This window comes from Triplophysa dalaica, chromosome 18, assembly GCF_015846415.1.
Source record: "Triplophysa dalaica isolate WHDGS20190420 chromosome 18, ASM1584641v1, whole genome shotgun sequence".
Classification (NCBI taxonomy): Eukaryota; Metazoa; Chordata; class Actinopteri; order Cypriniformes; family Nemacheilidae; genus Triplophysa; species Triplophysa dalaica.
Genome location: NC_079559.1, coordinates 5,637,660 through 5,653,760, shown reverse-complemented (window position 1 = coordinate 5,653,760; position 16,101 = coordinate 5,637,660). Strand labels below are relative to the sequence as shown.

The 16,101-nt window shown below is 40.5% G+C and overlaps 1 protein-coding gene across 1 annotated transcript in view; it reads right to left on the bottom strand.

Annotated features, from left to right (window-relative positions):
* Positions 1-16,101, bottom strand: part of agbl4 (AGBL carboxypeptidase 4) — a 291,793-nt gene that overhangs the window by 138,114 nt on the left and 137,578 nt on the right. Inside the window, exon 5 of the mRNA XM_056772317.1 lies at positions 4,807-5,023. Within this exon, the coding sequence (XP_056628295.1) occupies positions 4,807-5,023 (217 nt within the window). The remainder of the gene's footprint in view (positions 1-4,806; positions 5,024-16,101) is intronic.

Sequence of the window (16,101 nt, the reverse complement as noted above, 5' to 3'; positions counted from 1 at the left end):
AACTTCGTCAGCATTCAACTTGATGAAATCCTTAAGAGCGTCCTCTTCCTCTGGCTCTTCACAGGTGGGGATCCTAGACAGCACATCAGCATTAGTATTTAGGCGTCCAGGTTTGTAGTACACTTCAAAATCGAACTCTGCAAGCTGAGCTAGCCACTGCTGTTCGACGGCTCCCAAATTTGCCGTTTCCAAGTATTCGCAGAGGGTTATGGTAGATCAAATATTCCTTGAACTTCTCAGTGATCGCCCATTTCAAAGCAAGTAGCTCCAACTTAAAAGAACTATAGTTTCTGTCATTCCATTCTGATCCACGAAGTCCTCGACTCGCATACGCAATTACATGTTCAACTTCTTCATGACGCTGACTTTATACAGCTCCCAGTACCAGCATGCTTCCATCACTGGTGAGCACAAAAGGCTGGCTGAAATCTGGGTAAGCGAGAATTGGTGGGCACATCAAGCAGCGTTTGAGTTTAGTGAGTGCAGTCAGGCATTCGGTGGTTTAGTTAAAGGGTCCTGTGGTGTTCCCTTTTCCAACCAAAGCATGAAGGGGCCGTGCTAACTGTGCAAACCCGGGAACAAACCTCCTGTAGTAGCTCTGGAATCCCAGGACTTGTCTCAACTCTTTGACATACTTGGGTGCGGACCATTCTTCCAAGGCTCGAGTCTTCTCATGGTCAACTTGTATTCCTTTGGAAGAAATCAGGTGTCCTAGAAATTTCACTTCCGGCATAAAAGAAAACACTTGCTAGGCTTAAGCTTCAGTCCATGTTGTCTCAATCGATTAAACACAATTTCCAGTGTTTGAGAATGGCTCTTGAAATCCTTAGAGAACACAATGATGTCATCCAGGTAGATGAGCAATATGTCAAAGGTCAAATCACCGAGCACTACTCCCATCAGTCGCTGAAATGTTGCAGGAGCATTGCAGAGTCCGTATGGCCTCCTGGTCCACTCAAACAACCCAAAGGGAGTGGTGACAGCCGTCTTAACGCTGTCCTCATCGCTCATGGCTACCTGAAAATATCCAGAAGTAAGATCAAGTGTAGAGAACAGCTGGGCATTTCCCAAGGCATCTAGTGATTCCTCCACCTGAGGGAGCGAGTAAGTATCTTTGCAGGTCACTCTATTCAACTGTCGATAGTCGCAACAGAAGCACACAATGCCATCTTTCTAGATCACGATTACAGCCGGGGATGCCCATGGGCTGCAGCTTTCTTTAAGGATTCCTTGTGACACTAAATCTCGAACATGTCTTTTCACTTCTTGGAATACATGGGGTGCAATCCTACGGTGTCTTTGCTGAATGGGAGGAGCGTCTGCTGTGGGAACTCGGTGCGTAACTTGTTCCATGGACTTTTCCAGTTCACTCTTGTTTCAGGGTGTGCACTCCACTTGCACTTTCTTTGTGTTGAGAACATCGGCGACTAGTGTGTCCCGGCTTTCCACAAGTGTAGCAGATGTAGCTTCCTTCACTGTCCTTTAAGGGCACACTTCTTGATCTAACCTCCTTTCCTGCAGGTATGGCCTTCTCTTTGTTAGTCACCATCTGGAAAAGTTCTTCCTGTCAGGTTGGTATCTGTTGAATGGCCTCATTTAGGTTTTCCAGCGTGAGCGAATTCGTTGATAAACTCTTGAACGCGGCTTTAGCATGGATGGAGCCCCGTGAACGAGTATTGGTCTTTAACTTGCTTTGAACCTCAATTTCTTCTTCTTCCGACCATATTATCGCTTCTTGCATAAACTGAATAAACGTCAAATCTTTTACGACCTTGAGTCTTCTCTTCATCTTACATCGTAGGGAATCATCTTTGAGTCCTAACACAAGCTGTTCCTTCAGGACAACATCAGCATTGGGCACTCTTGAGGATCACGATTCTGAATGATACCTAGTTTCTCTTGCAGATCATAGGCATACAAACTAATAGTTTTATGACCGGAAACAAATGCCAGATGAAACCCTCATAATCTGTTTCCAATGGGAAGTTTGTCACCATAAGTAATGTCCAGAGCCTCAAAGATCTCATCCACAGATTTTTCTTTTCCATTGAGCATAAACTTTATTGTCATCTTAGCTTCTTCTTTCAAATACTGTTTCACAAATTCAATCCTGTCCTCTTCAGGTATTTTCATCACTTTCAGAGCAGATTTCATTGAGCATGTCCATTCCTCCACACTCATCTCTCCAGGTTTGGTACGATAACCACTAAACTCAGGGAGTTTACGATCTTTAGGAATATAAAGGGTCGATGGCATTCTCTGGGCAGCAGCCTGTTGTTCAATAACAGCTCTAGCAAGAGACCTTTGATCCGCTCTGGCCTGTTCTAACATTCCAGCTTGCTCACCGAAATCTCTTTGCATGTCTTCAAACTGTTCCTTCAATTCATCCAGATCAGCCATATTTGCACTTAAACACCTGACACCTGGACTGACTTGACTTACTTACTGTTGGATCCTCTTCGTGATGCCAACATGTGGCGGCGGTGCGGTGCCAACCACCTTGTGTGGGATAGAGGATAGTATACACTTCACTAAAGAAGTCTGAGTAAGCAACAGGAGCTCGGTCCTCCCACCCAGTGCTTTTGGTCTCGTTTCAGCTGGTAACTGAATGTGGTACTTGTCTAGTTACGGTGCACGAAGCTGCAGAGATGATGAGGTGGGCTTCAGGATCTTCTTCATTCACGGCAGTTACCTGAAGTGTGTATGTGCCTAAAGCTAGTGTATGAGTGCACAACCCACCCTCTCCTAATCTAACAGGACAGATGAGTAGCCCCCACTCCTTAGTAAACGTGACTTCAATTCACTACACACGGCTTAACTAATAAAGGATTTATTTAAACTAAATTAGCTGTAAAGAGTTGTTTCTCTTTTTCAATAAGAAGAGTGTAAGGAGTAGAACACAAAAATGAAATACAATGCAAATATAAACAAACAACAAATATAAACAGCTCTGTATCCGTTCAGAGTATCAACCATAATCAAAATCCCCTCTCACTGTTCGAGTGAGGTTTCACATTGGTTTGAGAACTTCGAAGCACAATTCACATTCAATAAAGTTCAAGTATTTACTTCGCAGATCAAATCAAAGAATAGTCGTCCTCTATTCTATGCATGGGTTCTCATGTTAGAAGAAACTCGCAACCGTGCAGGAGTAACCGCGTTCGTTCACTGTTCGTTAACTGGATAGGAATTCACGTAGTGAGGCAGTTCAGAGTTCAGTTCACTCACCGGAGAAAGGTTGTTCAGTTTCCCAAAGTGTAACACAGAACCAGGAAAACAGAGTACATCACCACTTCATTGATAGACGAGGCGCTGAATGATGTGCTTCGAAAGGCAGGGTTACGTCTGTACACAATGTTCTCCCAGCGATTACCCTCAAGATCCTGACGCCAACAGCTCGATCCTACAAGGCCGCAATCCCAGCTGACACAGACCGCATTGAAACGACGACACGTAGCTAAGCCCATCTGACGACTTGGCACTTTCTCCATGCAATGCATAATAACACATAAATAGCGTTTCCCGTTCGTTTGAACAAGGAAAACCAAAAACTGAGCAAAACGAAAAATAAACCGCGTGCGAGTAATTGACTCTGGTAACGTTAGGTCCTCGTGCTAACAGCTAGCAGGCGCGTTTCACTTCTCCGCTCACACTAATAACACGAAAACTCCTCTATCGCACCTTGGAACTGTCAATGTTTACGCGATTAGACACTTAACAAAGTTAACAACCGATACTACTGTGCATCATGGGTCTACGCTACTTTTTAGCGGTCAAAACTACCCAAAGATCACAAAAACTTCACAATCGCACACCTTCTCTCTGCAATTTGTTCTCGGAACACTTTACGTCTCTCTTACACACAAATATAAATGGCGGCGACCAAGCAAAAAAACGAAATAGAAGTCTTTTATACAAAACAATTATCGTAGGTCCCCTACATGAAGTTGTACAGTCATCCTTCAGAAACAGTAGTACAATAGTGTAGAAAATAAAAAATAAGATTACGGAGCTATGTTTGACACAAGTTAGGCAAAAAGCATGCAAATACTTTTAATATTTCGTTTTAAAATTGAACAACATTCTCTTTGTGATTATTTGCCTAAAAATGTGTGCCTAAAATAAAAGCCACTCACTTTGATATTTTGTCATCTAACACAACAACGTTCATGCATTTTTAATTGCATTTTAAGTATTCAAATATTCTTCGGAGCCCCTGCTTAAATTATACCCTGCATACTGGTTTTGATTTTGTATTAAAGCAAAAAAAAAAAATGTTTTAGTGTAAAAGGGCTGAACTCTGAATTCAAGCACGACGAATGAACATCTCCCGACTGTGCATGGGTTTAACATACAGTTTTTCCATGTATTTTTCTCCTGGTGTCTTTGCCCTTTCAAAACCCAATTCATGTGAAATTGATTTGGTTACATTGACACCATATTTCTTATCAATAAATGTGCTTTCATCAGTAGTTTCCCGTGTCCGGCTCTCCCTGATGAACGTTAGAGTGATGAAGGCCCTAAAAGAGGCTTTAATCTCTCGAGCATTCCTAATGAGTTTTTCCTCAACAATTATTTGATAAGAGGAGAGACGGGCCTGTAGGCACTGTGAATGATCTAGTACCTGTGCAGATGCACGCGCGCGCGCACATACACACATCATGCATACTCACACATGCATGTGTCCAACACCTCAAGGTAAATGAGTGTGCAATGCATAGCAGATACGGAAAGTCTGTAACACAATAAAGAAATGACACACGGCAGACAGACGCAAACGCACGAGCAATGCATGCAGCGACTAACCACGCTGAAGCCCAGCTGCTCACGCCTCAGGTAATCGAGATTTCTGCGCTCCAGGCTGGCCAGGTAATGCTGCAGACGCGAGTAGGTGTAGGGGTAGCAGTAAGCGAACTGATAAACGTCGTCCTCGCGGTCGAAGCAGAAGGCGAAAGACATCACATAGTTCCTCCTGTGGTCTGGGCAGCGGTAGTAATACACATTCTTGGCCGGCAGTCTTTGCCTGCGACAAACAAACAAAATGAAAGACAACGTGACCCTTTTAACATTCTTAATATGCATAGCGTACAATGCATTGGTACTTGTAAAGGTAATATAAACTTAGCTTTTGATGAAGCAACATAAAACAAACAACTGTGGATGGAAGAAAATATATTAAACAACCAAATCATAGATGACAGAGATGAAAGTACAAGATAAAAGTCAAGAATAAATAAAAGGAATAAAGACACTTGGAGGCCGATCAATGTGAAATGTGACTTCACTGCATCTCCTATAGTCACTCACATTACTGTTGTTTATTTAGACTCTCCTCTCAGTCTTTCATTCTTCCCTTTAAAAATCTATCCAGATGAAGGAAGACACCACCAGCAGACAGTAAACAATTAAAACTTTTACAGTGCACAATGAGAACTCGGAACGGTGAAAGCGATGCTATTTGCATATAAAATGATATAGTACACAGTTAATCAGTATTATGTTCGACAGCTCAAGAGAAAATCTGGAGAGAGAGTGAGAAAGAGTGAAGGAAAGGCAAAGAACGGAACCGAAGAATGGAGAGAATAACATGTGGATGAATAAAGATGAGAAACAGAGGAGAGATCAGATGAAGATCTTATTTATGTCAACGGCCCAGAAGCTTCTGCACAGCCATACTGATAAGCAAGTATAGTCCTGAAATCTCAATTCTTTCTACCCCTGTCTCTTGAACTTATATATACTCAATGTGCACAGATGTGCTTAAGCTGGTGTCTGGTGTTTTATCAGTTAATTGTATAGAGTCATCATGATTTGGGGCTGCTGTACTTTTTTATCCTCTACGTATAAATAAATTAGTTCCCTAAGTTAATAAGGACATTATTAAGGAGACCAACTGAAGCTCAGCAGAAGCATTATCTAACAGGAAAGTGACTCAAAGTGCAGGGGGAACATCTACTATGACTTCAGCAGAAAAATACACACCTTCTGGAATGGTCCACTAAGTCTCACTCTGTCCGATTGAGATGGCTTTTAATGACCTTAAAGGAGATCGGGCATCCCAGGATTTGAAAACGTTGACATGGTGTGTTCAATAATAGCTTTTGTGTAGCTCAACTGAGCGGGGCAAAAGCAATGCCAAGGTCATGGGTGTGTGTCCAAGGAAATGCACCTTCTGATAAAATAAAAAAAATGTAAATTTGATCTACAGTATAATGAATAAATGCTAAAGATAAAGACGAGAAAACAAGAAATGACACGAAATACTGTTTGTTAGTGTGCAAAAATCCAGGTAAATAAAATGTATTTTTATTCAGCAGTATACTTTAGAATAAGGTTGCATTTGTTAATGCATTAAGTAACATCAACTAATAATGAGCGATACAGTTTTTCAGTATTGCTAAATGTTTGCTAATGCTAATTTTTTATGTTTGCAAATTGCTATATAATTGTTCACATTTGATCACTGTGCATTTGATTTAAAAAATGTATCAGTAATTGTGAAAATTAACATGAATTAAAATAAATAAATACTGTAGAAGTATTGTTCATTGTTAGCTCATATTAGCTAAAGGATTAACTGATATTAACAAATACAACTTTGTAATGTGTTACCATATATCACGGTTGTCCTTCTGAAACCTCATATCTCCATATTCGTGATTTTTTTTATTAATATATATAAATGTATTTTTCACCATGTATGTTTGTCACTGGGTTTTGCAAATATCTAACCAATTCAAAGTATTAAAAAGTGCTTTTCAACTTTGAAAACACTGTATGTAATCATTGAGAAAGCTCAGTGTTTTCTTATATTTCCTGAAAAACAGCCAATGTGGCCATCCGATACAAATACAATATATTCTATAGAGTACCTCTGAGATGACCCCGGAAGCGAGATGGCATTTTAGGACTTCCTGTTCCATCGCACCAAAGTCAATGGGTTTTTTGAATGGGTTTTGGGTACATCGCCTGAAATAAGGTCTGTGGTTAACAAAACCTCCAAATATTTCTCATTTTATTCTATGACATAAAACACACCATTTATAACCCTCTTGGGACTACTACCTTTGTCTGGGACAAACCATCGCGCATATAATCTCACAAATAATACAACATGGGAACAAATCTCTTACATTTACATGTATGCATTTGGCAGCTGCTTTTATCCAAAGTGACTTACATTGCATTGTGCTATACATTATTGTATGATACTATATGCAATTGGCTGGGATCGACCCCATGACCTTGGCATGGCTAGCGCCATTCTCTAACCACTGAGCCACAGGAAAGAGTTTGAAAGAGTTGTCGGAGGCTTGGTGGTGGTGATGTTGATATTGAGCGACCTTAAGTGTAGTCTGTTAATAGCATCGTTTTAGCTTTTTACTTCTGCCGAATGTAATTTGGCTTCAAAGGTAACAAATGTTGTGTTAATTTGTAAATATTATCTTGATAGAAAAAAAGTGTAAACATCAAAAACCTTTGTTTATCATAGAGCTTATTTTTTTGCGATCTCCAAAAGTCTATGGCAAAATTGCATAGGCTTTCGGTCGAGGGAACCAGCGTGGCGCTTACTTCCGGGTTACCCTACAAAAATACGTCATCTCTGAGGTAATGGAATGTTTTGCAAGGCTCTCTGCTGCATTGTGATTGGCTGTATAAAAGGACATGTTCTGCCCTGATGTAAACCCAAAGAGTGTACATAATAAATACATTAAAGCAATATAGAACTGTGCAAAATAAAGGAAAAATATAATTCACATACACTGTCTTATTGAAGACTCTAAGTGAAGCGCAGAGCAGAAATGAAGGGGAATTTGTTTTCTCTGCAGAGAAAAGGAAGGCAAATGAACGATTAAACTGACTTCTCCTCTGGGGTGTAGGGCTGCTTTCTTTATGTGTCTCAATATAACACTAATATACTTGATCTGCTCTAAAGCATGACAGTCTTAAAGTCAGCTTTACATCCAAAATATTACAGTAAGTCCATCATCATTACTAGTCACTTTCACAAATGTACAATGCGCCAGATACAGACCAACATTTCAATCACACAAACGTAAATGATATTTACTCATCATATACCCTAAGTATACATATAAATGTGTGTGTGTGTGTCAAGGTTAACCGTCCTTGCTGCAGTATTTTGCCTGTGTTTGGCTGGGGTTAGGTTCACGACCCGCGTCTGTTCGCCGTGCACCCCGAGCGCACTGTCAACCAAATACGCACACATCTCTCCTCACACCGGGTTAATGAAACACCGTGACACCTCACTTTATTTTTTTTATTTATCTGTTTGGGCATTATCCCAGTTCCTCTCCAGCGTTTGACCTTGTTGGCTACTGAGCGAGTCGTGGCTATTGATTTTAATTACCCAGCGGGAATTTACTGCTCGCCTTCCCCGCGCCGCTGCGCCACTATTGGTCAGAGAAAATAGCTTTGTGTGTTGCTCCTCTTGTGATAGAGAGAGAGAGCGCGCCTGGTGAATCTCGAACCTGCTGGGCGGTTTTCTATCTTTACCGCAATGCATCTTCTGTCCCTCTATCATTCACAGGTTTCTCTCCTCTTGTTGTGGCTGCTGGTAATTTGTTTTATCTAAATGATAGTGGCCCATGCCTCCCTGTGCTGGTGGATGTGCTACACTGCCCCCCGTTCCCAAACACATTTATCTCGCTGTGAGTCTGAGGGGAAGCAAAAAGTTTGACACACAATATAACCTACACACACACGTGGCTTAACAATTCAGCCGTGCCCCCCAAAACGGCACACACACGCTTCTCAACCTGAGGAACACACACGGTGAGATGTCACTCTCCAGCTCTTCCTCCGTGTCGAGAAACATTCAATGCCTGGAGCTCAAGGTCATCAGTTAAAAAAAATAAAGTTTTCTAAACTTGTGAGAGAACGAGTTAAGAAATCGAAACTTTTCTCGAGCGGGAAAGGCTATCAATGACCAGCAGTAGCGCTTGTATCTCTATTCGGCCCAAGAAAGCCTGTGCGCGTGTATGTGCTGTGAGTCGAGCCTCGAAAGCATCTGCCGAGGTGTCATTCTCCATCGCAGCGCTTATCAACTTCGCTAGCAACAACACGACGGGGCCTTTGATGCCGCGGCGGCTGTCGGCTTGCCTCTGAAGGGAACTAGACGAAGGGGAAAATTGCTGGCTTTCATACGGAGCGGGACATCTTGTCTATATTCTCAAATCAATCAGGCGTAGAGGTCATCACAGTGGCTCGCGTTTCCCCGGTCTCTCTCTCTCTTTTTCTCCCTCTTGTATTCCTCTAAGAGCACCGCCTGTCATGTGTTTAATGTTCTGAAGGTTAAATGGTTTCAAATATGAGCATGAATCTGTCAAGTGACACAATTCTTCTCTCATCCATCTGACAACATAGCTAAAAACTGGAGGAAAAAACCCCGGATCTATTACATATGCGGATATTACATTTCATCATGACAACCATACTCCGTGTGTTGAAGTATATGTGGCCTCTTTAGAGGTAAGTCCATTCTGTCTAATGGCTTTTAATATATTCTAACGTCTAATATTTATTGTTGCAGATTTACTATTGTCGTCTTTCTCTCAATTTCCTACTGTAATACAAGAGGTAGAGGGAGTGGAGTGGCCCTTCTGTGATTGATCTATCATTTGGGACATGAATCAGACTGGAGGAAAGCACTGGATGGCACAGTTACTAAGCAACCTCACTTGCTTTGTGGTCGAGCTGTCCGTGTGTGATGGCATGTTTGAAATGAGAGTTTTTTGCCGTGTGAATTTGCCGCGTGATTCACCAAATGCCGAAAAGCAAACGGACGTGGAGGCTCAAAGATTGGAGAAGGAAGGGCTCTCATTGGCCAGTTGCGGCACACAGGAAAGGCAGAGAACCATCTCTTCAACATCAATGACAAATTAGGCAAACCTATGCCAATTATGGTGTATATTGAATGTGTTGTTTGGCATAAACCCCAAGTCATAATTACAAGTTGGAAACGCTGAGGTGGGTAGATATGTCATTGAGAGAAATATGGTAGATGAAATGAATGGTGTCTGTTGTTGATAGCAAATTTGTGGAAATTATTAAAGTTTACTTGACCTTGGTAGATGATTTTTGTGATTTTTTCTCTCTTATGCAGAGAATTATAGAAACACATATTTTTCATTAGACAAAAAGGCAGTTTCATTGGATGCACACAAACTTCCGCTCTGATTTTGGTTATAATAAAACCATTTATTTCATATACATGATTTATTAAAATTAATATATGTTATGATTTTAATGTATATTAATTGTATTAAATTAAAAGTTACAATTTTTTCCAGTCTACCGAAAATTACGTTTTGGCCACATAACATTTGTTTATGTTGTTGTGCTGCAACCATCTTAATTAACATCTCTATATATAAAAAAAAGATTTTATTTTAGATATCATTATATACAGTATATCTCTAAAAATTGACTTTCAAGCCAGGTTTATGGGTTGGGTTATATATTTAATATTAATATTATCTATAATATATTTATATATGTATATATATTGCCTTAAAAAAAAAATTACAAGCACTTGAATTTAAATTATATTGAATTTATTGAATTCAAATCTATAGAAGCGCACCTGATATTATACTTATGAATCGTTAATCCTTAAATTCACCATGACAACACTGGATCTTTTTTATACTTCAGTCTCACAGAAAGCACCTGCACCGAAATGAACTTTAGGGGACTATTAATGTTCCTTACACTACACCGTTTAATTTTACTAATGCTTAGTGAGTCTGTAGGGGTTTAATAAACAGAGGCAGATTAACTTTGAGCCAATCGTGATTTGTTACTAGATCACTAGACTGAGAGGCATAGCTGAGTTTAGCTCAAGTGTTTATGAATTCTGTGGAACGGTAGCTTGTATATGGAGTGCTATCATGGTGAAACATGTTAAGTGTGTGCAGTGAGCACAGAAACGTACAAACGCACGTTAGAAGCTGAGCTGCAGTGCTCTTCACAAGCACACAGGGACACGTGTAATAAGAACCCTGGCCATCACGTTGCCTTCACAGCTCGTAAATCATTCGCTCATTACAGCTCACATCATAAACTTACACCCATGAGAGAGAGAGAGAAAGAGACAAACTCTCAGGCTAATATATTCCAACCTAGCGCTCTTTACAACTGCTGCCCGATAAGAAAAAAAGAGCGTCCGAGCATCTCTGGGGTGATATTTGGAGGATGATAACGGGACATTAGAACGCCAGCCGGGACATTCAAATGCACTGCCACGCATCTTCAAAAAACAAAACAAAGACAGGATATGGATACGGATATTCCCCAGTGTTTGTGTTCAGATTAGCAGTAAGATTAAGCAGTCCGCATGCAGAAGATGGAACATATTACTTTAGAACAATTTAAAGGGGAATATTGAGAATTTAAAAACAATTTATCCTCATGTCATTCCAAACCTGTATGACTGTGTTTCTGCAGAACACAAAAGAGGATATTCTGAAGAACATTGGTAACCAAACAACATTGACCCCAATTGACTTCCATTGAATGGACCCAAACCACAAAGACAGTTCTCAAAATATCATCATCTGTGTTCTGCAGAAGAAAAAAGTCATACAGGTTTGGAATGAAATGAGGATAAGTATGTGATATTCCCACTATATTTCATTTTTGTGTGAACTGTTCCTTTAAGTGTGTTTTGTGTGCTCTTGCCTTGGCCAGCAGATGGCCATCGATGTTGTGTTTTGATGCTTAAAACAATGCCCCGCCATTTTTCCAAAATGACTTATGTTGCATCATCAAATAATAAAAAGGAAACAAGGGACACACCCTGTCTGCACACCAGAGGCTCATGTGACCCTCCTTTCATTCTCACTAATGCGTCATAATACTCCACAACACCCAAATGCAGAGCTGCGTGTCCCAGGTGGCTCATCCCGTCTGGAGCAGGGACATAATGTGTGTGTGACAGAGAAAACGTGTGAATAGTGTGTACAGTGAGCCACAGGCAGGCCGAGAATCAGCAGTGGTGAACAGCGGTGATATAATGTGTGTGTGTGTTTGCATATGTGTGACCCCACGGTGGTAAGTAGCTGCCCTGCCGTGCTGAGGGATGTCTAGGATAATTATCATAGAGCAGATGAGCCCTAAGAAGCCGCCAACATGGCGCCATGCCCTCTCATGGGGCACGGGGCAAAAAAAGTCACACAGGGCACACACACGTCCACGCTGACTGTAGGGGGTGGAGCAGGTGTGCGTAAGAGAAAATAGGGTAATAACCAGCCAGACAGGGTGACGGCTAAGAGGTGCCCTGGTGTGATTGTGTGTGCATGTGTGTGTTTACGTGTTTCTGTGGTTTGCCCACCCTCCCCCAGCTCTAGAGGGATATCTAAGATTAGGAGGGCACAGCTGGTGTCGTCATAATTCCCATAACAACAAATTATTTATTTAAGTGCTACTGTCGTCTGAAAAAAGGTGTGTCATTGTTTCCATGATAAAATCATAGTTTAATGTCCGAGACAATATTCTTTGTTGTTTTTGTGACACATTTAAAACATTGTCACATAAACTTCTGATACATAGTTTCCAGATATTAAACTCCACTATATGGCTTGTCCCAAATCGCTTATTTTACGGACATAAATCATAACATAGCTTGTTGAGGAGAGGTGCGCTATTATTTTACTAAGAGATAAGACTGAAAAATACTAAAGGGGCTGTATCTCGGAACCAGGATTTGATGACACTTATGATTCGGGGCAGTAAACAACAATACAGAAATAACTACATGCAACACCCTGTTGCCCCCAAACCATCCGGATATTGAATTAAAGCTATAGTCTTGTCATTTCAAAACTGTATAACTTATATAATGTACATTTCAGACCTATATTCTTCCGCAGAACACAAAATAAGATATTTTGAAAAATGCTGGTATCTGAACAATGATAGTACCTATTCACTTCTATTGTTTGGACACAAAACCAAGTCAATGGATACCGCTGTTGTTTGAATACCAACATTCTTTAAAATATCTTCTTTTGTGTTCTGCAGAATAAAGAATGTCATACAGGTTTGAATAGACAAGAGGGTGAGTAAATGATGAAAGAATTTTCATTTTTGGGTAAACTATCTCTTTAAATAGGAGAATGCACAACACAAATTTTCAGCAACTTCTAGTTATTTTCAGTTCTGTTTGGCACCACTAGTGAAAATGACAAAAATTCGCCTTAAATGTCTAAACATAATAAAATCACCAAACATCATCAACCATTCTTATTGGTGTGGTGACTCATGTCAAATGCCAAAAACAAGTACACGAGTGTGTGTAAAGGAAAGTGTTTGAGTAGGGGATGCTATGATGCAGGTGTGCAGTCTCATTTCTCTCTTTCTTTCTCTCTCTATCTCTCTCCCAGGGGACAACTGAGATGTGTTGGCTGACTGCATCAGCCGAGTAGGTGGAGTGGACTTCAGGAGACAGCCTGGCGCCAGTCTGCACTCTATTCCGACTTTTGTCTTAAACACACGCGCACACACACACACACACACACACACACACACGCACGCACGCACACACACGCACGCACATGCATGAACACACACACACTGATGCAACTGGAGAGACTGGGAGATGGAAAAACAGGAATGAGAGTTAATGCAGGAGAGATGGCAGAGATACAAAGTGAAATCCATCCACATTAGCTCCATTAGATGTGGGCATCAGGTCCACATTGAGACTGTACACCATCAGCATCACCGGTCCAGCCCTCTGGCTAATGTAGCCCGAGGCAGTGCTGGAGTGAGGATGCTGGGAACATACAGGGTTTTGTATTCTTATAAACCTAACACATCATTACGTATGTTTGGTAAACAGGCAAGATTCATATTGCCACACTCAGGTGCAAAAAAGTTTTTACTAGGAAATGCATACTAAAGTACATTAGTTAGACAATGAAGGACAAATACACGGATGCAGTGTTTTAGTGCAGGAAAACAAAATTCATCAACTGACAAATATTTAGTGTGTCTGGGGACTTGCATTTTTTCTTTAGTAAATTGGATGTTTACACAACAACACATACAGCACAATAATATTATCGTAAGTAAATTAAGTGAATATTATTAATTTAAAAGTTATTATCAAGACATAAATTTGTTGTTCATAGGAGATGTCTGAATGTGCTCTGAAGCGGTTGACATTTGGTTGTTCTGGTAAAGTTGGGTGATGTTTGCTGCTGTAATGAAAGCAGAGATGAGCAGCAATGATGTCAGTGGTGTTTTTGTCAGATACCGCACAAGGTGACTCATCCAAGATCAAACCAATATCACACTCGGCTAAATAAGACCTCAAAGGAAGTGATATCAGCACAAGAAGGTAAAAGCCAGCTGAAGGTCAGAGGGCTTAAAGCCAACACAGTGTGAGAAGCACTTACAGAAATATGAATGAAAGTAACTATAAAACTCAATACGGCTGACGGACTGGAAGCCCCACCCTTCAGAGAAAACAGCCTATTTCCTTTCTGATATATTGAGCATAGTGTAGAACAAAGCACAAGATATACCAAATTGATTTTACAATAAGTCTTTGGAACGTTTTGGGTTAGGAAAATCATGTAAAGAAAAAAACAATTAAGCTGTTCGGAGAGTAAAGGTTCTTTATGCTACAAAATTCGAGCAAACTAGAAAACTAGAGAACAGAAAGTTCTTTGTGGAACTTTTAAAGGTTTTTCAATTAGTGTCAAGCTGAATAACATATTTGAGTTAAAATCAACCTTTAAAGAGTAAAACGCCTATTGTAAACTAGAAATTCTAATGCCTAAAAGAACCAAACTGTTTTATTTCACATGGCTACCTCTATTTCTCCAAAATCAAGATCACTGCCAAATTCCAAGTGCCTAATTCTAATTTTTAAAGCATTTTTTGTATTTGTCATGGCCCTTACTCTCTCATCCTGAATCCTGTCCAGATCTGTAAACCGTCTGTCCCTTGGGGTGTCCCTGCATGGCGCAGCTTGCAGCCTGTCTGACCATATCCCCGCTGGCAAGAGTGCCAGCTGCAGGTTTGCTCTCCGCATCACTCTCTCTCTTTTTTACCCCACCCCATGCAACCCGCTTCATATTTGGTGCCCATATCCAGACTGGTGTCTCCAGATGCCCGGGGGGGTGAAGGGGTTTGGGAGGGTACGCTGCCTCCTAGACACCAGATGCTGCCAATTAACTTCCCTGCCACAAACTCGCTGAGGGAGTGTGTGTGTGTGTGTACACAACACAGGGGCAGGTGGAAAGATGTGGGGAGGTATTTGAGGATAAATGTACATACAGATTTTGGCTAGATTTTTAATGGTCAAGATCAAAAATTTTGAATATTGTAAAAACATTTGAGGGATTGACTTTAAAGGGTTCTCAGTATTGGAAATACAAAAACAATCGGCAACATCAAATCTGATTATATCAACAGTTTTGTATAAGGATTATAGGGTAGGCCTACACTACAAATTCTCACCTCAGAATAAGAACCATTGGAGGGATATGTCATGTCAATCCTCTCCCCCTATGCATTTGGCATATTCTCTTAGTTCCACATGCCATACTTGAGCCTTTGAAACATCTCAATTACATAGAAACAACAGAACAACCTACCAGCCAAGTCATGCCAAAATCAAACAGATCAGATCCTGCATAATCTTTTAGTTCAGTTTTAAACTCCATTTATCATACACAGAAGTTTGCCTGCTCTTTTGAAATCGTTCGATTTATTATGTAGACATATTCTAACATTTACCACCCACATTTAAATGCCTATTCAGCATCCACCAACTGCTTCGAAGAGGTCAGCCAATCAAAACAGAGGTCATTTACATATAATATACACATATATTAAAGATGCAGTAGCACAAACAGAATTTCATTCATTACATTTCATTGTAAGAGTGAATATGAGACAAATAATACAATGAAAAGTGTAGAATATGACCCCTTTAACTATTTATTTTCTCATATATTTCGAAGAGAGACAAAGTAATATCTGTTGTGGCCCTGTTATAAAAGATAAATGGGTCAATCTCTTGAAGAAATGCCTGGGTCATATTTCATCCAAAAAGGAAAGAGAGAA